This window comes from Spermophilus citellus (assembly GCF_964194105.1).
Source record: "Spermophilus citellus genome assembly, chromosome: 1".
NCBI lineage: Eukaryota > Metazoa > Chordata > Mammalia > Rodentia > Sciuridae > Spermophilus > Spermophilus citellus.
In genome coordinates this window covers 3,388,824-3,416,086 of record NC_138182.1, presented here as the reverse complement: position 1 = coordinate 3,416,086, position 27,263 = coordinate 3,388,824, and the positions used below count along the sequence as shown (strand labels likewise).

The 27,263-nt window shown below is 54.4% G+C and overlaps 1 protein-coding gene and 1 long non-coding RNA gene across 3 annotated transcripts; both read right to left on the bottom strand.

Annotated features, from left to right (window-relative positions):
• Positions 1 to 542: 542 nt before the first annotated feature.
• Positions 543 to 27,196, bottom strand: IRS2 (insulin receptor substrate 2). 2 transcript variants are annotated; one of them, XR_014021564.1, is made up of 3 exons: positions 22,680 to 27,196; positions 1,571 to 2,890; positions 543 to 729 (listed from the first exon to the last, which is right to left on the bottom strand). XR_014021564.1 is itself a non-coding variant. In XM_081290761.1 (2 exons), the coding sequence occupies exons 1-2, from the start codon at positions 26,686 to 26,688 to the stop codon at positions 2,886 to 2,888; spliced, it is 4,014 nt and encodes a 1,337-aa protein (XP_081146887.1). In that variant the 5' UTR covers positions 26,689 to 27,196; the 3' UTR covers positions 543 to 2,885. The 2 variants fall into 2 exon arrangements, 1 of the variants encoding a protein (XP_081146887.1); XM_081290761.1 differs by having other exon boundaries at positions 543 to 2,890.
• On the bottom strand, positions 4,002 to 4,520 carry LOC308647036. The gene is made up of 2 exons (XR_014021569.1): positions 4,392 to 4,520; positions 4,002 to 4,357 (listed from the first exon to the last, which is right to left on the bottom strand). It is a non-coding gene; the product is annotated as an uncharacterized lncRNA (long non-coding RNA).
• Positions 27,197 to 27,263: the final 67 nt, after the last annotated feature.

The window sequence follows — 27,263 nt, the reverse complement described above, 5'->3', positions numbered from 1 at the left end:
CATCACTTTTGTGTTTTCTGCCTGCTGAGCTACACCCACTGGGTCTGAGGATTACACTGCCTGGTACTCTGGAGGAGTGTGCTGGTGTATCTTCTTGTGTCTGTGCATCAGGGAGAGAGCACAGTGGAGACAAGGTGAGATTGACTCCTGCCACTCATGAGCTGTGTGTCTGAGAAAAGTCACTTAACCTCTCTGTGCTGCAGTCTCCTCATCCATAAACATGGAGTGGCAACTCCTCCCTCCGAGGCTGTTATGGGCCATGAAGGAGCTCATATCCATAAAGCGTTTAGAAGAGCATGCAGCCCGCTGAACTGGGTCTTGTAAATAAAAAGGTTTTTTTTCTTAGCACATTAATTTTTCATTAAGTTTTGTGATTTAAGGAACATTTTCTGGTTTCTAGAATAAAAGTTTTAAAATTAGAAAGTATCCAAGGAAGTCTATTTAGGAGCCTAATATTTATTCATTGACTCTAAAACCCCAGGAGCAGATTGGCTTTCTGTGACATTCAGAATCCGTGCAGGAAAAATATCCTCCGAGCGTCATTCATTTCATAAATAATGTATTTTATTTTATTGCATATGGCTATTAAGGAGGGCATCCATGGTCAATACAGACTAAATACAATGCGCTACTCTAGTCCAGTTTTCTCTCGTCTCCAGCAGCGACCCGTCGACCCTCTGTACAGAGCGTACAGCGGAAGACGGAGCAGGGTAGGTTGAGTCTCTCGTCCTAACACAACACGAGAAATATATTTAACATCTTGATATCCAGAAACAATACGTACCCAAAGAAAACACTGTTTAATAACTGTTAAAGTTCATATAGCAAAAAAATATTTTAAATTTAAGGTAAGTCAGGCAAAATGTACAAAGACCCAATGTACATTGTGAAGTTTTAGCAAACATAACATTTACACATTTTGGTTCCATTCTGTAAACTAAATTAAAAATGTAAATATTGCATATGCCTTTTTTCTTCTTTTTGAAATGTACAGGATAGAGGAAAATTCAGTACATCATCGACTTTGTATTTTTCTCCTTCTAAGTGGCAGCAGGGACATGGACGCCCTGTCCGTGCCACGACTCCTCCCGCGCCGCGTCCAGCAGTTCCCCATCATCCTACTGTGCTGGGGGAGTCTCAGCAAACCACGGGGGGCTCCTAGTCCCCAACCAGAGAGAACTCTAGGGCATTTTGTACATCTTACCAACGTGTGTAGAGGACACCCAGGAGCTGACGGCCAGACCAGCACTGCGTGGCCTCTGCGTTATGGTGACGTGTGATTTCAGAAAAGAAAGACCTGGAGAATGCTCAGGGGATCACTTTACATTCAACTTTGTCTTGCAGTACAATCCTCTGTTCTGAGTTCAGCACGGAAGCAGGAAGACGTTTGCATTGCCGTTAAATATATTTTTAAGACATTGAATTTTTTGGTCTTCCTCTAAAAAGCCTCATTTGATTAATGCATTATTCTATAGTGATATAGATCTCTATATATTTATATTTATATATATATTTTCTCCAAACAGAAACAAAACAACAACAAAAAAACCCAAACAGACCAACAACTCACATCTCCAAGAACGAGTGTAGCCTCTGCAGGACCACCAGGGGCACAGGCACTGGGGGAGGCCGAGCCTCCAGAGCGTGTCAAGGGAGCAGCCAGGGGCCCACAGTCTGCTGGCACGCTCAGCCATGCTGGGTGACATCTGTGATCATTGATAATTGCCACAATACTGAAATTTCCAGAACACTGAAAATGTGAAACCAGGGTGGTCTGTCAAGGATTTCTTTGACGAGTGACGTGCACTGTGAGAGACTGGTTTTCTCCTCCTTCCACTCAGCACAGTAGCTTAGCTACAATGCCTCCCTCTCTCTCTCTCTCTCTCTCTCTCTTCAGGGCCGCCTTGTTGGCCAGCGCGAGAGCAGTAGTTAATATCTTTCAAACATTAAGCCTGCAGGCCCCAGCAGCCTGAACCACCAGCGTGCCTACACGAGGTTTTGGTTAAGAGAACGTAAGCTCAGGATTCAGGGCAGCAGGGCATCTGAGCTCCTGCAGGGGAGAAAAGGCTTTTGCAACTTGAAGTACCTACACAAACAGCTACACAGAGAAGGATAGACAAGCCTGTTAAAGGTAAAAAGAGAGAGTCACCCGCCCAGGACCCCTCCCTCCCACCCCACCACCCAATACAACTGATGATTTTCAAAAGTAGGTTGCTTCAGTTACACTTCATAAGAATTATTTACGAATCCATCTTCGAAGTCCAATCCCAGATTTCACTTCCATGGAGAACTGTCAGTCCCACGCTGGGCTCCGTGCACCAGTCCACATCGCAGGTACCTGGACTGGAACCTGTGTCCACTCGAGCAGGTCGGCGAGGCCAAGACCACGCTCGAGCCCTGGGGTGGACGTGCAGGAAGCCTCTGCACCCCGACCACGTGATCCGGCGTTACCTTGGACTGAGGTAGGACTGTGGTAGAGTTGAGTGTAAGCCAGTAAATACCAGATTTTACCACTTCGGTGGGTATTGTAGCATCTCCTAGCATGCTGAGGGATAGATCTGCTTTGCCAAAATAAAAGTAAGAAGAAATGAAGACACCGGCCACGATTTAAGAAGGCCAATAAAAACATCCAACTTGCTCCAGAATAACTTCTTCGGCTAATTTAAGTTATAAAATAAAACAAAATGCAACACACACTGCACAATGACGCATGCCCCGGCCGGGACAAGTGAGAGAGGCAGGCGCTCGGGCCTGGTTGGTTCCTGTCCAGTTCAGAGGTCTCCACGTGGAATGGCCCAGATCCGACAGACGTCGCATGCAGCTTCGGTGGGAAATATGCTGAAATCTCCGCTGTCGACCTCCGGGCGGTGCAGCCGGAGGGTGCTTCATTCTGAAAGAGAGAGCAGAGAATTCAGGAGTGACTCAAGAGCGGGGTGGTCTCTGGGGCTCCCGAAAAGACCCCCAACCTGCGCTTATGGTCCATGTGGGTTCGACAGGAGGCGCGTGGAGAAGCATACGTGGCCTCACTCCACGTGCAGGACAGCTGAGCTGGCCCACTGTCCTGGGAGTGGCACTGAGGTGCACCTGAGTGGCTGTCTGTGAGGCGAGGTTCGCTTTTCAATCTAAGACAGACTCGTGCACTTCTGTGAGTGACTCCATCAATGAGCCACACGAGATGGAGAGGCAAGAGTCTGCTTCCCCCTGAGCACCTGGGAACCACCCCAGGTCAGGGGGAGTAGAAGAACTATCTTCCTCTCAGGGCTGCTACCCCTTGGTTATAGCTGAGTCGTGAGGTGTCCCCAGAAGCTCCTATGTGAGACAATGAAGCAGGTTCCGAGGGGAAATGATGAGAGGGATCACCTAACAGGTGAATCAGTCCACCGATGGATTAAATGGGTGACCACAGACAGGTGGGGAGTGGCTGGAGGAGGTGGGTCCCAGGTGCTGGGACTGAGCCAGGGCCTTGGGCCTGTGAGGCAAGCCCCCTACCACCTGAGCTGCACCCCAGCCTGGTCAGCAGAGCTCTCTCTACTGCTGCCAAGTCCTGAGCTGGTCTCCTCGCATCCCCTCTTGCTATGAGGTTCTGCCTCACCTCAGCCCCGGGGCAGGGGGGTCAGCCATCTATGGACTGGACCCCGGGATCTGTGAGCCAGATCACCTGTCCTCCTCTAACTGTTCTTGTGAGCGGGAAAAGCCGATGACAACCCCCCTAGAGAGCTCAGTAAACTGTCACTGTACGAGCTGCAGAAAGTTCTTCCTGGTGGAGGACCTCGCCCTGTCAATGCCCAGCATGATGCCAGCTTGATGCCCCTGCTGCCTGGCAGGGCTCTGCTCCCTGCTGGGCTGGGCAGCGGGGGCACTGCCGGTTCTGCTTCCAGGTCGGCTCTGCCCCTGCCTTTCCTGGGGCCCCGAGCGCAGTTCTCCTCACAGCTCACCTCACAGGCACACCAGCTCGGACGGTCCTGGCACCTCACATCCTGCCACCTTTTTTTTTTTAAAAAAAAAAAAAATTAGTTTCTTGGCTGTTTAACCCAAAAACCGCACTGTGAATTGACGAGAGCGGCAAGGTCGAGGAACCCTGCTAGCTCTGGCTGCTGGGTCTCAGGGCAGGCAGACCTCTCCCTCGGAGCCGAGCGTGCCCGACCTGCAGAGCTGCAGGGGCCTCTGCGGCTGAGGGAGCCTGGCCCTCATTCGCCTCACGCCCCACGTTTGTTTTCTGTGACTCTGATTCCTTCTTCCCCATCTGGAGTTCGAGGACTGCCCCCAGCAAGAGAGCTGCTGACTGCAGCCCTGGAGACCACCACCTAACTCCAGGTCTCCCTCCCCACTGCCAGGAAAGCAGGGACCTGGGAGGAGGCTCACACCCGTCTTCACACCGCCCTGGGAGTGACATTGAGGCTAGGTGGCTTTTCCTTATGTTTTAAATGAAGTTTATGTCCTTCAAAAATCAAAAGGTAAACCATGTTCCGCAGATGAAGCTCAACAGACAGCCAGCTCCAAATTTCCTCCCAGGGAAGACAGAGCTCCAGCCCTCTGTGTACACCGTGATCTCCCGCGCCAGAGCCTGCGGGGAGCACTGCCTGCATTCCTCACAAAGCCCCCTCTGCTAAACTCCACTTGGACTAGAGTTTTACCCTAAAACGAGTTTGCATTTTGTCACTCAGGCCCTGAAGGGGATGAATCCTACGCCCAGATCAGGAAAGACCCTGTAATCCACAACAGAAAGTCTCTAATCAAAGTTTTATTTTCACCTTAACACTTAAGCTAAACGATGCTAAATGTCTCATGTTAACCCTAAGCCCATTAACTTGACAACACCTAAGTACATTCTTTACTTTTGCAAACTTAAAATATCCAGTCGTATAAATGGTGAATTAATTATTACTGGAAAAATTATTTTTTGTTCTCACGGGTGGATTCATGGGGCCACTGTGGTTCTCACTGTTTTTAGGGATGCTGGATTCCTGAAAGCCAACTCTAGTCATTCGACCTTGATGAGCTATAATCGAGTGAACCTGTAATTTTATGGTTTGAAATGACACAGTCATCAAGACCCTCAACTTTGAGCATGAGTATCAGGTAAGCAAGAGCTGAGCAGCAGCAAGCAGCCCTCATTCAATTGCTCATGCAATGACCTTTCAATAAGCTTCTTCTGAAATTCTACCCTGGTGCCAGGTCTCATGGATGCCCTGGGGGAGGACATAGGAAAGCCAGGGGAGGGAGACCAGATGCAGGCTGGCCCTCAGCCTGGAGATGGCCTGCAAGCTCAGGACGTGTGGTCCCTCAAACCCACTCATATTCACACGGGGAACCAGGGCAACACACGTAGATGTGACTTGTCTCCTACTGTGGCTACCTCCGATGGGGGAGCGGCCGAGACCTCTGGGCCTCCCGGGGGATCATCAGGCTCTAGCTCGTGGACCTCAGCACCTCGCCGCTCAGACCAGCTGGCTCTCCCCCTAGGCCCCTCTGTGGGAGGCGGCTGCTGGCTCAGGGAAGGCCTGCCATGCCCAGGGGCACCACAGAAATGCCAGCAGACCAGCCGTCGAGGCAAGGCAGAGGCAAAGCGAGGGGAAGCGAGGAGAGAGAGACCCTCGCTCGGCTGCCAGGCACAGCAGAAGGACGCAGCTGCCAGGGAGACCTCAGAACATGAATGCCAGGAAGGCCGCGGGGGAAAGGAGTCCTGTGGGAAACTGACCACAGCTTCCCATGATCACAGAAAGAAGGACCGAGGCAGAAACTGGCCATCTCCACTCATACCAAGACACCCCTGTCCCTTCCATTATCGAAAGAGCAAAATGTGCCTGTCCCCTGTGCTTGCTAGCAAGGACCTTGACCCAGTGTGACCAGGAGGGCACAGGCCCCGGGGTGTATGTGACTGAGCCCAGGTGAGCGGCAGGTGTAGGAGGTCTCTGCAGCCCCAGGCACCAGCCAGAGTCGAGCCTGGGGGAGGCCCCAGGGAAGCCCAGTGCCAGCCTCTTCTGACCACCCTCACTCCTTGGTGCCACTCCCCTGTGGCAGGGAGGAGGGCAGAGGGGGAGGCGGGAAACTCCTGTGGATCACAACCTAGCACACAAGTGCATTCTCCCCTTCTTGTTTGTTTGTTTTTAAAGTAAGTTATTAGTCTGGTTCATTCAAAATAGGAGAAAAGAAAATATTTTCTAACACTACTCATATGATATCTTTGGTCTTTAAATATTTATGCTTCCTAAGGATGAGATCCCAGCGTAAGTTTATTTATTTATGTCTGCTAGCTCCACTAGAAGCAAAGCACTGGTTCCGGCTCGGCCGCACTGCCCTGCACGCGCCCTGAGAAGGGACGCTTTCTTTGAACTCACTGGCCCAGGAGCAAAACAAAAACCAGCAGAGTCGAAATCACGGGCTGCCCCTGTGGTCACAGAGTGCCACACAGCATCCTGCTCCTAAAGTCAGTGCCGACTAAGAAAAGGACACTTAGTCATAGTCACAGGGCTAGAATCTGCCACACCAGGCCCCTGCGTGCCCCAGGCACGGCTCTGAGCCCTGCACAGAAGCGCACTCAGGAGTCACTGGGTGAAACCAGCCACAGCAGTAACCAGTACCTGTGGCACAGAAAGTGGCCCCACAGTACACGCCAGGCGTCCCAGCTATGGTTCCTGTCTTTTCTCTGCGGTCCTTTGTGACAAATGGCATTCCTCTGTGGGGCAGTCACATGGGCCAGCTCTGATTTCACCCTTTCTCTTCCACTCAGAAGAGCAGTCAGAAGGCAAAGGTTAAAGGTCAGGCCTCCAGTCTGCCTGGCTGCCCCTGGTGCTCAGGGCCACCGTCACCATCACAGGAGAAGAACCAGGGGAGCAGCGGATGCAGAATGCGTCAGCTGGGAGCGAGGCAAACTTGTCCCAGCGAAGGAGATGAGAGGGCGTTCTGGGCACCCTGACTCACTACGGGCCTCCACCTGACTTCTCATGAGAACCTGGGTTTGGACCTGTCTGAGTTCAAGGTCACTCTTCAGTGTTCAGAGTCCAGTCCACTCTGCTGGGTCAAGGCGACCCCTGCCACCAGGGCCCTGCTCCCCTGCTGACTGGCAAACCAAGCCAGGCACCTCTTGGAGCTGCATTTTGTGTCCCCGAGCCACACGACCAAGGGAGAGACCTCAGGCACGTTCAGACCTATCTTGGGCCCAACCCAGCCGGTTTAGACCTTTTTCTGTTAAATACAGAATTATGAGGGAAAATAAAGTTTTCAGTTGTAGGAGAAATTCCTAGAAAAAACACGCCTGATAATTCAGTATCTCCCTATTTTACTAAAAGCAGAACAGGCCAGCCACACCAGCGTGTGTGACAACAGCATGGCTGTGATAACGAGCCAGGGATTCTGAGAAAAACGGTCGCTTTAACTTCCTTTTAAATTGGGGACACAAATCACTTAGAAGGAAAATGTGGATGAATAAGCTCCTGCGCTGTGGGGACACTGTCCACCAACCTGCCTGCGACAGACAGGACTCCACAGCTCCCACCTGTGCCATGATGCAGACCTCCTGGTTCCGAACGCCTGTGACAGGGGAACCCCCAAACGGGGGAGCCTGCTCTGCGGCCGGCAGGAGAGCCAGTCGGGTTTCTCACGCATTGAGTTTGACTTCTGCTTGATCCTTTGTGCCAGTGAACCTAGCCACCCAGCGAACGGAGCCTCAGGGCCTCCTGGCTGTCCCCTCCACCCCCCTCCCACAGCCACCATTCCAGGCACAGGAACAAGTGCCTGCAGGGCCTGGCCTGGCCGATGTCTGGCCACAGGCTTGGGTGTCTCTTTGTTGGGCTGTCGCTGCAGTGCATTATGTGGGCTGTTCTTCTAGGGCAAGAGTTTTCCACCCCACCTACAGCGGCAGCACCCCACACCAAGTGGGAGACAGTCTCATATCCTCTGGCACAGACACCTTTGAGACCAAGTGGCTCCTGACCTGCTGAGGGACACTAGTGATGAAAGGCTAGCAGCCCCAGGTTAGAGCCACCAGGGAAGCCTTCCAGGGGGTCCCAACGGGTCCCTGAAGAAGTGCTCAACTCCTCCCCAAGACTCCCAGCAGGGAGGACTCTTGCAGCAGGGAGGCAGGACAGGCTGGGTTTCTGGACGTGACCACCCCTTGGGGGACCAGAGCTTAAAATTCTAATTGTACCATGAACCTTTTTCTTCCTTAAATAGATGTTGTTGTGTGTATCTGAGATTCACGACATGATGCTCTGGGACACATACAGGTAGTAAAGGGGTCACCGTGGTGGAGTACGTCAACAACCCTCTCATCTCCCACTTACATTTCTGTGATAAGAGCAGCTAAAATCTACTTGTTTAACACAATCTTCTCACCATGACCACATGCTGAGTGCCGGACCTGCAGGCTCGGGCAGCTCCGTGTGCTCCTGTGTCCTTTCTCTGCCTCAGCCACCCGTCTTCCCCAACCCCCATGGCAATGACCATCTCACTCTTGACCTCTGTAGCTCGACCTTAAATTATTACTTTAAGACCAATGTATGGTACTAGAGAGATCACACACCCTGTTCTTTCATTAGCTCAGGGACATCCACCATACACTACACTTGACCCTGTTTAATAAGTCACCCCGGATGACGTGTGTGTAGCTTTAGGGACCTGCTCCCCACTGGGCCAAGTTCTGACGACGCCTTTCTCACCTGGGTGTACCAGCATCCAGCACAAGGCACATTGGTCCTTAATCACCCTAAGTTGGACTCAACCGAAATCAAAACCCCAAGTGGTGTTTGCCATTTTTCGTAGGCGGAGAAGAGAAATATAGTTTTCTAAAGGAAAACAAAACTTTAGGACTGGCTAGGACCCGGAATAAAAGGAAACCTTTCGACGTCACATGAGAATGACATTCCAGGGGGACTGGGGATCTAGCTCAGTTGGTAGAGTGCTTGCCTCACATGCACAAGGCCCTGGGTTCAATCCCCAGCACCACCAAAAAATGAGAGAGAGACAGAGACAGAGAGAGAGAGAGAGAGAGGACACTCTCAGGCAGAGATCGATAGGTGCGCCAGACCTGCCCATTACCCGTCTCATGCCTACTCCCACCTTAAGCACGTTAAGCAGCTGTGACGGAGACTGTTGGGCAAGGAAACCCAAAACACCCATAACTGACCCTCAGGGCAGGAGTCTGCCGAGCCTGAGGCACACAGGACAGGGCTACCTGCCATTCGGGCTACCAACAACCACCGGCTCCCGTCTCTGCCAAGGGTGAGGAGGCAAGTCCAAAATCATGTGGGAAGCCAGACCCCTGGGGATCGAGTTCCTCACAGGGACCGTCTGCTCTGATCCTTACTAAAGGCACCTCACCCCAGGATGCTCAGGTACACCCCCCAGGTCTGCCATTCAAAAACGGGCCGAATCAGGCCATTTGAAAAGGTGGACATAAGCCCTGATCTTCTGCCCTAATAAGGACGTCTGGGACAGGAGATCTAATCTGCATCAAGACTGCAAACACACTATGACAATGCGATTCTTTTCTCAGACTCAACATTCAACCCGTTTTGTACATATGACTGATACCCATGTAACAAACATGGATTTTATGTATACTGTAAAACATTTACATCTAAAGTTATAGATCTGTATTTTATGTTTGTCCTGTTTGTTATGTTTTTCTTCAAAATATACCCATATCCAAATGGCCTGTTTCATATATCACTTCAGCTGAACCTTTCTTTCCTTCAGGTACCTGAAGACGCCACCTCCCACATCTCACATCTGCAGCTCAGCGCCTCTGGGAGAGCAGGGCCTGCTGAATGCCCTCACCCGCAGCTCTAAGGCTACAGGACAGCCAGGGCCAAGCCCAGACCCTGCCTGGACCTAGTGCGAGCCCCTGCTCCAAGCCCAGGTTGCGGAAGTGCCCCCAGTCAGCCAGGGCAACACAGGCCCCTGCTCCTTGGGGGCTCTGGAGGGGCCAGTGCCCATGCCAGAAGTTGACCTGAGGCTGGCCACCTCGCCGGCCACCTCACGCCTCCTGGCTCTGGGTCTCTGCCTCACGTGAAATGGGGCCGTTCTCTCTCCTCTAACCCCCCGCAGGGTCCCGGGAAACCACAGCATGAGACCTGATGTCTGCAGTCTACCATGGCTGTGAACAAGGCCCGTGCACGTAGCTCTTCCAACCTCAGGCAGCACCCGCCACGGCACGACTCGCTGTGGCCGGATCTGTGCCCTTCCCCGTGCACCTTCAATGGAGCATGCGTGTGGTGCATGTTGAGTTCTGAGCCACAAAGACTCCCTGGCTGGGCCTCCCACACCTGCCCTCCCAGCCCTGTCCTCCTGGAAAGGCATCCATGAACGACATCACCAACACCACGACTTCTCGCAGCAAACAGGCCGCTGGGCAGACGAACCAACTTGTTTTAGCTGGACGCGCAGAATGGAGAACCCAGTGCTGGGTGAGCAAAGCCGCTCGGCTGCCCACATATCAGGACAGGACCAAACCCCAGGAAGGGGCTGTACGTGTCCACTGTGACGGCAGCTGTCCCAGGGACCACAGCACCCTCCTGTAACACGTGCTGCACCGACTCAGGCCCCACCAACAGGCTGGGCTCTGCTGGGGCGGCTCTCCCCGTCACTCTGGCTTATACAAAAGTGACCAAAACACCAGCAGATGCCTAAATCCCCTCCACAGGTGACGGCCACGTCCAAAGGAAGCACTGGCCGTTGAACTTTCAGTCATGAGGGAAAAGTGTTCACCTGCCATGATACAAATCCATTCACCAAAAAGACAAGACAGACCAGTGACGGCCAGGACTCCCTGGGGTGGGGACACGGGGACACCAGCGCCTGCCCTTCCTCTTCCCCATGTCCCCAGCCCCATCTGTGGACGTCCCACTCCACCAGGCTGGCTCTCCTGCCACTTCACCAGCCGGTGGCCTCCAACAGGGAGTGCCCAGGCCCCCCCAGGCCACCGCACACACCCTGGAGCCAAATGCCTCCCGTCTCTAGGACGACCCAAGACCTGCAGCCCAGAGGGAGCTCCCACGAAGGACGGCTTCTTCAGTCTGGGCCTGACAGACATTTTCAGATGCTGGGCTGAGAGCACCTTCCACACCGGGGACCCAGGGGCCTGGTCAGACAGCTGGCCGTGTGTTTTCCAAAGGCTCCTGGGGACCCTGGATGAGCAGGCAAGCTGGAAGGTGGCTGGGGACTGTGCAGTCCTGCCTCCTGCCCAGCCCTCTCCAGCAGGAAAAAAAGCATCCCAAGAGAACAAGACCCACCCCACGAGGCGATGCCAGGCTCAGGCTTGGAAAGAGGAGCCTCCCAGAATGGCAGAGACACGTCTCTCACTGAGCACGGCGAACTGTGGGTGCTGTCCCCACGGCCGCACACTGGTTTCTCCAGGCGGGGCTGGGCAGGAGTCCTTTAAGGCAGATGAGAACAGACCTAAAGAGGGACCTCGCCGACACCTCTCAGAGTGACAAACAGGGGCCGGCACACTCCGCTCACCTCAGGAATCCCCGCCCCCGGGGGAGGACACTCGGGGTCCATCCCACCTCGCGGGATGCTCCAGGGAGGCTGCCCAGTCTCTACCAAGTCACCCCAAACCACTGCCCCTGCCTCCATTTCCTCGGAGAGTGAGAGGCATTGCATGATCTCCACCTGGAAGGAGAGGCTACCAACAAGGTCTGCTTTCCTATGTCATCCACATGCATGTTTTTCTAGGACATTTTATGTATAATACCTTTTTAAAAAATATATTTCAGAACAGCTGTCACATTGAGCCTTAATTCTAAAGGAAGACCTAAACACTGTGAGCTCTCAAGGTATGCAGGCTGTGACAGCCACGCTCTGCTGGCCGGGGCCACTTGTTCAGTGTGCGTCCTGCACACAGCAGCTGAAAGGCCTCGTGGTGCTCTGAGCCACTCACACCTTGGCTCTGAACTGACTCCACAGGCACGTTCCTGCTGAGTCCGAGTCTCTGTGAAACACAGAATTATAAGTCATCCATCAACGTCCTGCTTTCTATCATTTGAGCTTCTGGATTAGATGAAGCACTCAAGTATCTTTTTCATGAGCCTGCACAGAGGCGGTTCTGGGTACAGCGGCAGGTGCCTGGTGCCCAGCCTCTAAGGCGTGAGGAGCAGGCAGGCGGCCTGTGCACGGGCACAAGGAGAGCACTTCTTATTCTAGCGAAGCGCCGTCTTCTCTAGAAGGAACACAGCATCAGCCAGGGCCGGCCAGCACAGACTCCGCAGCAGAGAGGACCCTGCCACACGGGAGCCCCGCGACCCCCAAGGTGGGCGCCCTGCTGAGAACCCTCCAGGGGCTTTCCAACGCTCTGCGGACCACAAGGTGCTGTGAGGCGCTGTGCGAATGCAGGCGTCTATGACAAGGCACCACCGTTCGACACTTGTGCCTTTCTTCTGTAGTTTAGGTTACAAACGTTTCCCACTGGTGTCCCTGACCTCAGTGACATTTCAGGGTCTCTGTGCCACTAGAAGACTTTTAAGTCTTTCCAAATATTACAAGTTTCTGATAAAGAAACTCAGATATGTACATATAGCTCACTGAGTACCAAGGCGACCCGAGGCCACCAGAAGGTCAGTCTAGGGAGGGCCAGCCACCAGCATAGTGCTCTTCCTTGACGTTCTCACTCTCACCTACTCTTCTCTCCTGAGTTGTGGCCAGGAGCTCTGACACTGGAACACCAGGCAATATCCTGCCCCAGGGCCTTTGCACTGCTGCCCCCGTTCACCTGTGTGCCTTCTCCCTGGGAATCACTGGGCTTGCTCTTTACCACCTCTGGGTCACTAGACTCAGATGCCACCTTCCTGCCATGCTCCTTTCCTGCTGTATACCCCAAAGCTTTTGTACCACCTACACCACGTTCTGTCCTGAACACACCTCAACTTGGTTTGTTCCTAGGTTTTGGAGGAAGACAGTCCACTGAGGACTTTCATCTTAGCTTGAAAACAACCGTTTCTTGTCAGCCTCTTTCTCTGTATTATTCAAATGGAGGAAATACATTTAGAGTGGTCCACATGTAACAGCCGTCACCTTTGGGGTCAAGAGAATGCTCACACTGAACAACTGGTCAGACTGGAAGACGGAGGGGCCTTCCGCCTCTCCGGCCACTCTGCAGCTCCCGGCAGCCTCAGGGTGGAGCTGCCACGGTTGGGTTTTCTGGTTCGTTATGGGAAGAATCCTGAAGGGCGGCCAGAGGTTAGTGTGACAGGTAACTCACGGGAGCACACCCCCGTTAGCCTGAGCAGGGCACAGCCACCCGACGTCCCTCTGTGTGAGGCCCAGCTGTGAGGAAGGGGCTCCCTTCAGAGCAGGAGGCGTCCGGGGGCAGGGCTGGAGCTGGGGAGCGGCCAGGGAGGCGGGGGCTTGCCTGCAAAGTCGGGGCGTGAAGGGAGGCCTCTGTGTCGCGGAGGTGTGTCCTGGAGAGAAAAGGGCTCTCCAGGGAATCATCAGCGAAGGGACTAAAACTGGGCGATTCTCAAGGACAACCCGATGGCTATACGATGTTTATGGGTGACTCGTGAGAAAAACGGCACTAAAGCCCAAAGGGCACACGGGGACACACAGGGGAAGGCGAGCAGGGGCAGAGAGCTGCCGGGGGCGTTCCTGGCCCCACTGAGAGCAGGGCAGACCCGGAGGAGCTGCTCTGGAACCCGCACCCGGGCAGGCGGGACTCCGAGGAGCCTCGCTAAGGCTCTGGGCCGCAGGAGCCAGGCGAGCGAGCACCAGGAAGCAGGGTGGCAGCACCGTCAACCACGGCCTCCCAGAGGGGAAACGTGCTGAGGAACGCCTCATCTCTGGGCTGGGGACGGAGGGCAATGACGGGCACTCCAGCAGAGTCTTCCAGCAGGGCCAGGTCATCCGTGGTCCCCTGCCAAGCACCCCGCAGGGTGGGCACCCAAAAGCAGCTCCGGGTGGTTGCTGTCCTGGTGGACCCTGGGGCCCAGAGGCAGAGACCCTGTTCTTCCCCTTCTCTCTCCAGAGCAGGCGGATCTGTGCTGGTGCACCGGACTCCAACGCACAGATGGCCATGGCGCCCCTGCACGCCGACTTTAGTGAGCAGCCAAGAACCCCACGGGTTCCGATCCCGTCAGCTGGACCAGATGAAGTCAGGACCTGAGAGACATGTGCTTGCACTGACCTCACTCTAGGAGCCCTGTGGGTGCCCTGGGCCGGGAAAAGGAGATTTAAAGCAGCGGCTACTTCATTTGTGACTCAGGCCCCGTGATGACCCAGCAGGGTCGACGATTAAACTGAAAATAACTGCGTGAAGGAAGACTGAACAGGGCGAGTGAGCTCCATGGCATCTGGAAGGTTCCAAGATGACCCTACAGGCCAGGATGCCATGACACGCAGAAGCTGCCCAGCCTTCCAAAGGAAGTTCTCACTTTCAAAAGCCTGTCAAAAATAAGGCCTGAGAGTGTTTGCCAATGCAGTAGCATTTGTGTTGTAATGCCTGTGCGACTTCCGTATCTGGTACTCCGTCTCCATTCACTACTAAAATTTTAACTTTTTTTTTTTTTTTAACCAGCTAAATTAGTTTTCTGGAACTGACTGTTGTTAAAGTAAGTTTAAACTCCTGGTCTCACAATACTCTAAAAGAAAGATTCTGCAGTTTTGCAAAGAAGGCATTTGCTAAGGCGCTCTCTCTGACCTGAACTGAATACGGCTGGCTGTCCCCAGACAGTGGGGCTAGGTTCCTCCCAGAGTTCCCCAACCTCGCTGGGCGTCTCCAGCTAGAAGGTGCAGGGGGCTCAGGGGACTGTCTGCCCCAGCTGCACGTGTCACATGTTATTTTAGGTCACTCTGATGATAGAAGCTGAAAGCCTTCTATCATGTCAGAAAAGAACGGAAGCAACTCAAAAACATGCTCAGGGCTCTCCTCTCCCAGGAATTTCTGTCTATTGTCTGGAAAGCTCAGGAACTCGGCAGTGTCCGCAGGACACCAGGGTCCTAGTACCTCCATTTCTGACCTCTTCACACAAAAGCAAGCTGCTCAACCCTCTAATCCATGCCGTGGTTAATCCTGCTTATTGCTCAGAGTTTCCAAGTACTATCTGCATAGTTTTTAAATTTAGTAAGGACATCCTGGCCTATTTCCAAGACTTGTCTCCCTGCTCCCCAACTTCCCCGTTATCCATGCTTAGGGACTTGTGAAGTCACAGAACTGCTGGGGGTGGGGGCTGTGGCAGGGGGGCTGAGCCCAGAGGGTGGGGTCCACTGGTGGCTCCCACGTACCTGGGAGCTCATACGTGGGGACCAGCCAGTGCCTGCCTTAGTGGCCTCACACCCTGGGCAACCCAAGAGAGTGCTCAGTTCCCAGGTCCTCCTGGGCACACGGAAGCTCAGTGGAAGAGTTGCACCTTGATCAGGAAAGACCCCTGAGCCCGCGGAGGAAGGAAGACTCCCTCCACAGGACAGCAGAACCTCTCTTCCCTTCCTTTTTAAAAGCAACTTGGCAAGTGTCAATAAACCCATTACCACAGACAGGGGACTCTGAACTTGTCCTCCTGACCTGGACAGAGGCTCCCTCACCCTGTCATCCTGGTTTTGTTGGAACTGGGGCAGCCTCCCATCTCAAGGGGCTCCCTCTGGGCGGGCGTGCTGGGTGGCTCACAGTGGTGGAGGGCGCATGGCCCTGGGCTGCCATCTGCTAGGAGGCCAAGGGACCGACAGCGAGTGGGGCAGGGCCGGTGCAGCCTGTGAATGTGTGGGTGGGCGTCGGCTTAAGACTTTTTGAAAAGAGCATTGCAGTCCCATCACTAGAGAAATAGTCGCTTCGCCAAATTGAGTTTGTAGGAAAACCATTTCTCTTCATCTAAAAGTCCTATTAGATGATTTCTTTCCTTAGAATTAAGAAAAAAGAAGAAAGACAACACAGCCCGCCCGGTGGCCCTCCCTCAGGCCCCGACCACCCTTCCTGGCTGCCCGGCCCTTTCTGTCTCTGCGCGAAGCACTTCGACAGCCGGTGGCACCTCCTCACATCCTAAGTTGGTCCAACGGGAGCAGGCAAGTCACTCAGCACCCAGGGAACCAAGGAGGCCCGCCACCCTTCCCTCGCCCACGCCTTCGCCCGCTGTTTACAAACAACCCTACGCTGATTAAATCCACGACCTCCTTGAATCAGACGCCAGAGGCACCTCGCATGGCCCCTGTTTTCACAACCTTAAAATAAGTGACATTATGTCAGTGGCTCCTGACTTGTCACCCTCACACTGCCCTTGGATTCTCCCTGAAGCCAGCGCACGGAGTTGAAAGTGTTGATTTCTGGGAGGACGGTGGTTTTCCAAATACAACAGCCAACTCGCTTCACTAAGACTTATCTCAAAACGGCCGCAGGGCAGGAGTTTCCCCTAGTACCCAAGCAAGGGCCAGGAAGGCTGGATCCCAGAACTGGGACCCACCAACGAGTGGACTGTCAGCTCTCAGCGTCACTGGCAAAAACCTAAGCTCTTCAATGGCAGGTGTAAAACTGGTCTAAAGAAAATAGAGGGCTTCCTACCAGCCTTCTTCCTCCACTGTCCCCACTGAGAAGGAAAGTGGGCAACTAGCAAATCAGGACGCTGGCCTCACAGCTGCCCTCTCCAGGGCACAGAGCCTGGGAGGGGAGGGCAGCAGGAGGCTGACCCAGCCACTCCTCCCTGCAGTGACCCTGGGCAGCTTGCTTGGCCTCTCTGAGCTGCAGGGTCTTTATTCCTCCCAAAGCGGATAGAGCTGCCTCGCTGCCTGTCATAAGGTCTCTGGAGCCCTGCATGAAGGTGTATTATGAGAGTGAAAAAATACCTGTCCGATTTCACCCAAATCGGTGCAAAATTTCCTTTTACCCCCTCTGCAATTAATTATCTTCCAATACTTATCAGAACAGCGGTTCAGTCTCATCACAGCCAACTTCAATGGCATTCTTTGAAAATCATTATCTGTCTGCCACATTTTGAGACTGTTAGCTCTATTTACACTTTGCAGGCAAAAGACGGCTTGAAGTCCACAGAATGCAGAGGAAGGAACTCATCACGTTCATGAACACTAATGTCGTGTGCAAGCACGCGGTCCTTCTTCACCTAAACACATGATTTTAAGTTAACAAAATCACAGGTCACACTTTATCATTATATCTACTTTTATGCCTTGGGAAAAAAACCTTGATACTACACCATAATAATCCACTCAAGTGTTTGTATGGATTCCATATGAAAACTAAAGTAATAGTAGGTCCATGATCATGCTTACATTCCCATATAAAATTTAACATGATCCGAAAAAAGATCATCAGTATTTGAGTTTCAATTATGAAAAAAAATTCATGCTTCTCGCACCAAGATTTGATATTATGAGACTGCATGTGTGCACACACACTCTCATGTACTGCCCCAAATATTTATTTCTGGAGAATAAACACTGATACTCTTTAAATATTAAAAAGCCAGTATGGCACAATGCATGGGATTATTAATTTTAAAGTATGCTGTGGATCTGAGAATTTGGCCAAATACTCCAAATTTTAGTAAAAGCACAATAAGCAAGAATATTTTATAAATATTGTTCGTGTGAATAAACAGCACATACATATGGCATAAGAAAACAGAAGAAAGCTTAAAGACACATTTACCCATTCATTTTGGACAAGTAAACATGATTTTATGCAAACTTAATATTTTCTTAGTCCAACAAAAAAGAAATCAGAGCTGCTAAATTGACCGTTTTATCATTTGCAAGCATGCAGTCTGTGAGTTTTAACCCAATTCTATGTCAGCATTATTTGCACTGAGGGAGCAAACTAGATACTCCCCAGTTCTCTATTCAAACTTTCTCCTATGCATAGAATTTCAGTATGGGAATCTTGAAAGACACTGGCTACTCAGTAACAATCTCAGCCCCCAGCACTTCCTCTGCCTTGAATGAGGGCTTCATCAGTTCTGCCCCCCCCCCCGCCCCCAAAAAATACACCATGGAAGCCTGCCAATAATTTATCTACTCTAACTGGTTCCAAGAACCGCAGTCTTGAAGATCAAGTTCAAATGAAATAAAATTAACAGAGTATCCTGTTTAGATGTGCATAACATTGTTCTCAAAACCCATGACCTGATAAACAACATGTTCTAAAAGACAACTTTGGAGAGTCAGAAAACTTTGTTTTGTTTACTGACGCTCCAACATTAGAGGGTGCTGCCCATCTTGTATAGAAACCTATGTTTTGCTCCTATCCACACTGAGCCATGGCAGAGAGTCTACCACCACAGTCCCCTGAGGGAGGAAAGGCTCGGACCGGGCCTGGACCTGCGTCCCTGGTCTGTTTTCACCACTCTACTTGGCAACGCAGATAAAAGGGTAAAGTTACATTTTCCCTTAAGTTTCTAAGGTGAAACGGGAACACTTGATTCTGTGCTATCCCCAAAACAAAACAAAACAGAAAACAGAAAACCTTTCCACTTGCCAAATCTGATACCAAAAGTTACCTAGCTCCTGGAACTGGACTTCTAAAGAAAGTGCATTAGTGGGAATCTTAACAGAAAACCCATTATGCCCACACTGGCCCTAGAATTTTTGCAAGTTCTCTTCAGAAAAAGACCTTCATTTTAATACCAACACTGCTAAAGAAAATAAGCTAGTAAAACTCCTCTTGGAGGGGGCGGGCAGGGGGGTACACAAAAGACTCAAACATTTTCTTACTCTAACAGACAACCAGACCGCTACAAAGTACAGCTGTGAGAGTGACCACCAGGATTAAATCAACTGAGCCAGCTCTTGGACCCAACAATGAACTAACAGCTGAAAGCTTAGGGGTTCTTGTGTCCTTGTGTCGCCTGTATTAACAGCTAATTTTTTTTTTTTAAAAAGGTATCTCTTTTATATATCCTCATGTTGTCAATATTTCTTAATATATGAACAAATCCCCAAAGGGAATTCAAAGGTCTGTTCACATAGGCCAGCAATCGGATGCCATTTCCTTAACCATTACTATACCCTTTCATTTAAAACACGACTCTTCAACTTTGGGCACTTTTCTATAGAACAAATCTTTCTGCCTGTTTGTTTGCTGCTTGGGATGGAGCGCCAGCCCTGCCTGCGAAGCCCTTGCTGTACCACTGAGCTACACCCCAGCCCTTGAAGAATCCTAAACGAAGAGGGGAACCAACCAAGCAGAAGGCAAGCAGTGCTCCAGCCATCCTGCCTGCATCTGCAGGCCTGGGGGCGTGTTGTTTGAACTCAGGGTACCCATTTACCAAAGTGTCTTTCCTGCATACACCCACGGTTTCAAAGTTCCAACTACCATCAGAATTCCTGGATTTATTACCACTTTCCTTCCAAAGTGCTGAAAACACACTGCTGTTTCGAGTCTCATTTCTGTCGGAGCAGCCCTGGGACACAGCAAGGAAAGGGGGAGAACCACCCATTTCACAGACAGAAAGTGAGAAGCAGGGATTAGGTGGCTGCCCAGAGTCACACAGTGACTCACGACAAGCAGCAACCAGAAACCTGGCTTCCTGATTCCACGCACGGTGCTTCCTTCTGTGAAGCACTATTTTTATAAAGGTTTCTCTTTCAATAAAGGAAATGGAACAGGTCATGTGACTTTCATTCACGAAAGCCTGTGTGTGTTTTCATTAGCACCTCACTCCTTCTTCCTACAAGTGGAGCCCAGCCTGCGCGGTACCTTACCAGCCCTCACCCAGCTGGGACCGGGGCCTGGGGTGGCAAGGAGTCCCACCAGCTTCCAAAAATAGGCTAATTGTTGACCTCCAGACTTCCAAGGCAATTACTTTCAGACATAAATCGTGATTTTTCTGTTTCTTTTTGTTCTAAGAAATGAATGGATAGTCCCTTTCATCAAACAATTTAAATACAGATGCTTCCCGTGGTAACTCTTATCTGTTTTATACATACGCAGAAGCCAATTTTAGAATAAGTATCCCTCCAGGGAGGAAAACTAATGCAAAAATATATAATTTTTAAAAGCATTTCTAAAGAACAGTAAATTAAATGGTATGTTTCCAGTTCCCAAACAACAAAACTAACAGATTGGTTGGATTTTTCTATACATACTCACATACAAAACACAGAAGCAACATTCCCTGGCCACTAAATAAGAAGCCTAAGAGTGTTTGCCCTGGACCACGAATATATCTACACTTAAGATGCATTAGCTTCTGAATCGGCTCTTGTGCTGAAACCCCTCCCGGATTTCCAGTCCCCCTGTAAACAACTATCAAACGTTATTAGAACTTGAAGTCTGTTGCCACTTATGCAAATACTGCAGCAGTGTGCAAGGAACCCCCCATTAATCCGGCCTCAAGTAACTTCGGAGGTCTTCACCTGAGTGCTGGGCATGTCCACACAGCTGCTTCCAAGAGCCAGGGAAGAGCAGCCCGCAGCCAGGAAGTGCCTTTCCTACTCCTCCTCAGAGAAACTGTCTGCAAGCCTGGCTTCTATACACCACGTCTCACAGGGCACTGACCTTCCTGAACTTCTAATTGGAGCACCACCCCCGCCAGCAGGTACGGCCTTAGAGTGGATGAGGTCCTGGAGCTGCCTTTCTGGTTCAGACCTAGGGAAGGAGCCACCTGACCAAGATGGCTCACTGGCCCCTCCCGCTCTGCTGTGCTCTTGATCTAGAAGCCTGATTTGGCACACAAGTCTTTTTTCAACATGTGGTTTGGGTACAACGGACAAACTACAGTTACCTATTTTTCTTTAAAATAGCCCTTTTCCTTCTCAGAAGGTGGTTTGCCAGAATACCATGATACCCACAGACTTTGGAAAAACAGAAATCAAAACAACCTCCTCTCTCTGCTCAGCAACCCTGGAACACACAAACTGCTGTTTGGATTTCAGATCGTGAATCCTATAAGCTGAAAGGAATTTTATACTGCTGGGAAACCTTAAGACCAGCCACATCAGGACTCTAAATATTAAACTCACATCTCTAGAGTCTGCAAGGGGCACTATCTCCCATGAACCCTGCATCTGAATGTACTGACACTATCAGAAAGGCCTTGAATCCTCTCAGGCCTGCGGGCCCTGTCCACAGCCCCGGCCTCCTGCTGCGGGAGAGGAGGACCTGTTCCAGGGCCCCTCAATCCCATCCTCCACCAAGAGCAGGAAAGCCGCTCAGTTCTCAGGCTGTTTTCTGATAGGATCAGACTTGGGCGCAAGGTAGCTCTTTCATGCTCACGTTGGCACACACCCAAGTGGGCATACCAAGTAAACCTGCGCGCGCACATTTCCCCCACTCAATTACACTCACACCGCTGTGTTTACACGGTCTATGTCTTGGAAGGCAGCTAAGCCTTCAACCCTGTCACACTGGCAATTTTGTAGCGTTTAACGTGTGACTCCAGCAAAGTGACCTTCAGCTGAGAGTCTCCATTTATGAGATGCATTCTGACAGCTTCCAAGTGATTTAATTAGATGCTGAAGCACCACACTCCTGACAATTCGCCATGACTTTTCATCTTCTATCGTACAGTTTTAATAAAAAAGGAAATAGCCTTTCCTCTACTGCACTAGAATAACAGGATATTCACCCTACAGCTATAACTTTAAATTGCATGAACCAACAGTCCCAAGCATACCATAAACACAGACTGGATTCAGACAGCATTAAAGTGGTCTGTTTACTGAAGAACAAAAGGCATATGGAATCCCAGGCCACCTCCACAGCCCTTCAGAGCCCTTGCACAGTATGGACCTTAGGCCAGCAGCTACCAGCCTCCCAATCACAGGAGAGGCTACAAAGTATGTGTCTGGTGGTTCCTAGAGTCTATCCTGCAGCAACCCCACAGAAAAAAATTTGAAACACGAATTGAACATCCCAGCCCCTCTGACTTCTCCTCACCCACCATCCACAGTCTGGGAAGGTCAGCTTCTGGGACCACAAGGAAGGGAATGGCACCCTCTCATCCAGTTGTTCTTGAAAAGCTGCTCCTGCCTTCACTTGTTTCGCCCACTGCTGCCTGGGCATCCTGGCTGCACACTGGCATCACCAGGGTACCGCGGGTCCCTGGACTCCACCCAGTCCCGCTTTCCCTTCCTGGTCTGAGTGGCACAAACCTCCCAGGGAGCCGAGTGCAGCTGCAGTGCAGCAGGGTGGGGACTCATCAGAGACAGACACCCGGGTTTCCCTGCCAAGCCACGGGGTGCAGCAAACTCTCCTGGTGACGCCAGGCGAGCTCAGGTGAGAGCCGTGCTGCCATTTCACCCCTCTGGAGCAACAGGCTGCAAGCTCTGAGAGTTTAGGTATGAGCTTGAGATGGTGCAACCGTTCCCTCTGGCAGCCACCCCACCCAATGCCCACTTTGTAAAGACGCCTCTGCCTCAGTGAGATTCAGCTGGGGACCAGCTACAGGCACAGGATGGAAGGCGGTGCCATCAGGCCCCGCCCAGAAGCCCCCACTAGATTTAGATGTGGGCACTGCTGGACTGAGAAGTGGAGTACATCCTCATGCCAAGAGAAGGCCAGGGGCAGAGGAAATGGGACGGCCTGAGGCTAAAGTCTCCCTCCCACAGGAAGGCGGCACCCTCATCCCAAAGGTTGACAGAACTTGACAAGCTCTTTGGAGAAGGAGGGCAACAGGCAGCCAAGAGCCAGGAGTCTGAGCCAGTAGCTGGCATTCAGATCAAGGGGCCCACAGGGAAGAAGAGCAAAGCCCAGAGATGCACCACTGCTCCGCCCTCCACCCCAGGTCAAGGTTAAAGGGCCTCACCTTTCACGATGGTGGCCTCCTTCAAGTGACGGGACAAGAAGTCGATGCTGGCGTAGGTGTTGGCCGAAGGCAGGGCACCAGGGCCCGGGCCCCCACACACCCCGCTGGTGCCACTGCCCCCCACGGCACTGAGGAGACCCCCAAGGCTACGGGTCCGGCCCCAGCTCTTGTCTCCTGGCTGCGGATGCTGCATCTGGGGGGACAGCCCTGGATCATCTCTCACATCGATGGCGATGTAGTTGAGGCCGTTCTGGAAACCCGCAGAGGTCTCTCTTCGCATAGGAGAACCACTGGCCCCAGGACAGCCCACCAAGCCCCCAGGCTGGCCTGGGGCCCACGGCCGCACCTGCGGGGTTGGAGGCACAGGGAGTGATGGCTGTGACTGTCCTGGGGATGTGGGTGGCTCCTCACCTGCTCCAAGGCCCCCACCGAGGATGCCCCCACCACTGCCCTCGCCACTTTTCCTGAGAGAGACGTTTTCCACAGAGGCCGAGCTGTGGCGCTTGGGGTTATGGGCGAAGGACGGGGACACCGGGGTGACTGTGGTGGTTGAGGAGAAGGTCTCGGAGCTGTGGCGGCGGCGGCCCCCCTGTGGGTCTGCGCGGATGACCTTGGCGCCTCGGTGAGGGTCGGGGGACTGACTGGCCTGCAGGAAGGCTTCCACCCCTGACAGCTGGTCCATGAGACTCAGCCTCTTCAAGCCCGATGTGGGGCTGGTCACTCGGGCACCTTCGGGTTTTGGGTGGGCCGCGATGGGTTGAGGCGGGGTGGCAGCCACACCAAAGGCCATCTCGGTGTAGTCACCATTGTCCCCGGTCTCAGAGGATGTAGAGGAGGCAGCACTGGGGCCCTGGGAGGTGGCAGTGCCCAATGCTGGAGGCAGATGGTAGGGCTCCCCTGGAGGAGGCTGTGCAGGGGGCTGCTGCTGCAGGGAGGTGGGAGAGGCAGAAGGACGTGGAGGCAGTGGTGGGTATGGGGAAGCAGCCTCAGGCGAGAGCAGGGCATCCAGGGAGCCCACTGGGTCCGCGCTGCGGGTGCCCAGCTTGGGGGACTTGGGAGAGCTGAAGTCCAGGTTCATGTAATCGGACAGCGGGGAGCGCTGCCGGCTGTCGCTGCTGGTGCCCGGGGTGCCCGAGCCCAGGGACGAAGCTGGGCTACTGGCGGACAGCAGCGAGGAGGAGGAGGCTGCGGATGCCAGCAGCGGAGGCGCAGGTGGTGAGAGGCGGGCACCCGCCTCGCCAAAGTCAATGTTGATGTATTCTCCAGGGCTCTTGGGCTCTGGCGGCAGGGGGTACTCGTGCATACTGGGCAGGGTTTGTAGCCCCTCCAGGGACAGGCGTGTGGGCCGTACCACCCGGCAGCGCTGGCTCAGGAAATTGCTGCCACTTGGCCTCATGGGTGAAGGCACTGCTGGATGGGGAGGCTGGGGGTGACCACTCCCGCCAACCCCAAAGGTGCTGGCTGACTGGGAGGTTACTGGGGTGGCCTGGGGCTCCAGCCTCTCCTCTTCCAGGATCCGTCCCACAGGGGAGCTCATGAGCACGTACTGGTCACTGTCCCCGCTGCAGGCATAAGGGGCCTTGTAGGAGCGGGGCAAGGAACTGTAGCAGTAGCCAGGGACCCCTTTGAGCACCTCCCCACTGCCATGCAAGGCTGCTGAGAAGAAATCGGGAGGCGTGCCCGCGGTGCCCGCTTCGCTGGGGGACATGTTGAGGTAGTCCCCGTTGGGAAGCAGCTTTGGGTCGGCATTCTCCATGGACAGCTTGGAGCCACACCACATGCGCATGTACCCGCTATCCTCGGGTGAGCTTTCCGCTGGGGAGCTGGCCTTGTAGCCGCTCCCGCTCACTGGGAAGGTCCTGTTGGCCACAGGGGCGGGCTGAGGCGCTGCTGCTCCGGTGGGCGGCAAGTCTGCTGCAGGCGCAGCTCTTGGCTGCAGGATTTGCTTTGGGGCAGACACGCTGGTGGGGCTCATGGGCATGTAGTCATCGCTCTTGCAGCTGCCGCTGCCACTGCCCATGAGAGCCGCACCTGGGGTCATGGGCATGTAGCCATCATCAGCCCCCAGATTGCTGCTGGAACTCCTATGGGATCCAATCTCTATGTCCCCATAGTCCTCTGGATAGGGGTGGTAGGCCACTTTGGGAGAGGATGTAGGGAAAGATGGGCAGAGGCGGCCTGAGCTTCCAGAGAAGGTGGCCCGCATCAGGGTGTACTCATCCAGAGAGGCAGAAGAGGGCTGGGGCACTGGCCGCTGCCGAGCAGGTGTGGTCAAGGAGTAAGTCCTCTTTCTCAGTCCTCTGTCCAAGTCCTGGACCCCATCACCTGAGACTCTGCGATACGGTCGGCCACAGTGGCTCAGAGGCCTGTCCATGGTCATGTACCCATACAACTCGCCCCCGCTGCCATCCCTGGCCGGGGGTGTCTCCGCTATGGACTCCGGTGTGTTGCTCCTGTGGCTGCAGAAGGCTCTCAGGTCACCAGGGCTAGAGCCGTATTCGTCCAGAGACATGAAGCCAGGGTCACTGGGAGAGCCTGAGGCAGAGGCACTGCCGCTGGAGGGCCGCTGACCTGGGGGGTGGTGCAAAGGATGAGGCAGGTGCGGGTGCGGGCCCGGAGGCAGCGGGTAGGAGCCTGAGCCGTGCCCGCTGCTGGACGACAGGCTGCCAGGACTGGTGGCAGCAGGGGGCGAGTGCGCCACGGGCATGGACATGGAGCGGCTGTGTTGCAGGGCGCCCCCTGCCGGTGCCAGTGTCACTTTGCTCCCGCGGCCACCGCAGCCGCCACTCAGGGTGTGCGAGCGGCTCAGGGGCGCGCGCACGGGCCCAGGGCTCAGGGGGCTCCCGGCTACTGACACAGGCCTGCCGGCCGCCGCCACAGTCCCGGCTGCAGCGCCGCCGTCGCCCTCACTGGCAGTGCGAACCCGGCACGAGCTACACTTGGTGGCCGGCGGAGTGGCGGCCAGGCTGTCGGTGCGCGAGCGGCGCACCAGGCCTGTCTGACTAGGGGGTAAGTTGACCAGGTGATGGTGGCGGCGCGCGCCGGGGACGCTGATAGGGTGCGTGGCGGACGACCCCGACGACTGGCTCTTGCTGCGCGGCCGGAACTCGAAGAGCTCCTTGAGCGCCTTCATGGCCTCCAGAATGGTCTCGTGGATATTCTGCGCCACCACCGAGTCGTCGGCCTGCATCCACAGCTCTCCAGGGCCCGTGACGGCCGAGCGGCCAACCTCTATAAAGAAGAAGCTGTCCGAATGGCCGCAGCGGCGGATGTTCATGAGCTGCAGCGTCACCGACGGCTGCTCGCAATTGAGCTTCACGAAGCCTATGGTGCGCGCCGACAGGCACAGGCGGTACACGCCCGTCAGGTTCTTGCTCTGGCCCAGGCCCTTGGGCTTCAGGTTCACCTGCCACACCTCGCGGTAGGCGCTCGTGGCGGGTGCCACGAGCCCGTAGCTGTCATCAGCCGCGGCGCCAGCCGAGCCGCCCAGGGCGCCGGGCAGGGAGGCGCTGCAGGACGCCGCGGGAGCCGAGGCGGAGGGGGCCGGGTCGCCGGCGCTCGCGCGGCCCTCGCTGACCAGGTCCGTGAGCGCGCGGTACCAGCCCTCCTGCTCCTGCTCGTTCTCGGCCGCCACAGCAAAATACTCGTCCTTGGTGTAGAGGGCGATCAGGAACTTGTGCTTGGCGTCCGCGCGCTTGTTGATGTTCAGGCAGCAGTCGAGCGCGATCACTCGCTTCGGGGCGCCTGCCTTGCTCCGCCACTTCTTCTCGCTCTCGTAGTACTCGAGCCGCGGAGGCTGCGGCGCCGACCCCCCGCCCGCAGTCGCTGTCGCCTCGTCGCCAGCTGCGCCGGGCCCGCGCAGCACGAAGAAACGCTTGTGGCCGTGCTTCTGCTTGCGCAGGTAGCCGCACTTGCGCACGCTGTGGTTGTTGTTGTTGTTGTTGTTGTTGAGGTTGGGGCCGTCGCCGCCCGCCGGCCCGGGGGATCCATGCAGCGGCGGACTCGCCATCGCCGGCTCTTCAGGCCGCGCAGCCCAGCCCGGCGTGGAGGGTCTGGATGAGGGCGGAGGGGCGCGGGCGGGGGCGGCTCCCTGCCACCCGTTCGCCCCGCCGCCCGCCGGAACACGCGTCCCACCGACCCAGGAGAGGGGAAGGTCCGTGGAGGCCCGCACGTTCCGGTGGCGCAGCGCCCTCCGAGGCTCCGGAGGATGCCTGGTGCGGGCGGTGGCCGCCCCCCGGCCCGGCTGCCCGCGGCCGCTGCCTCCTGGGCTCTCGGGCGGCGCCTGGGGACTCGCTGGCTGGGCCGAGAGTCGGGGTCCCTGAGTCGCGGGGCCGAGCCTAAGGCGCGCGCGGCCGCACCTTTGCAGTCGCCGCGCCGCGCTCCAGGAAGCCGGGGTGCGCCCGGGCACTCGGGGTCCGCGCCGCCGCCGGGGCTGCTATTGCTCCTGCCAACGGCGACCCGAGCTTGTCGCGGTCCCCGCCGCACAGTGAGTAACACATCGCGCACCGAGTGACTGAACTAAGAAGAGCAAAACAACATGTGACTCGGCGTTACGCAGGCACACACGGCGCGCCCGCCCCGCCC

Coding starts and splice junctions, on each gene's coding strand:
- IRS2 (XM_081290761.1), bottom strand. CDS start 26,688: ATGGCGAGTCCGCCGCTGCATGGATCCCCCGGGCCGGCGGGCGGCGAC.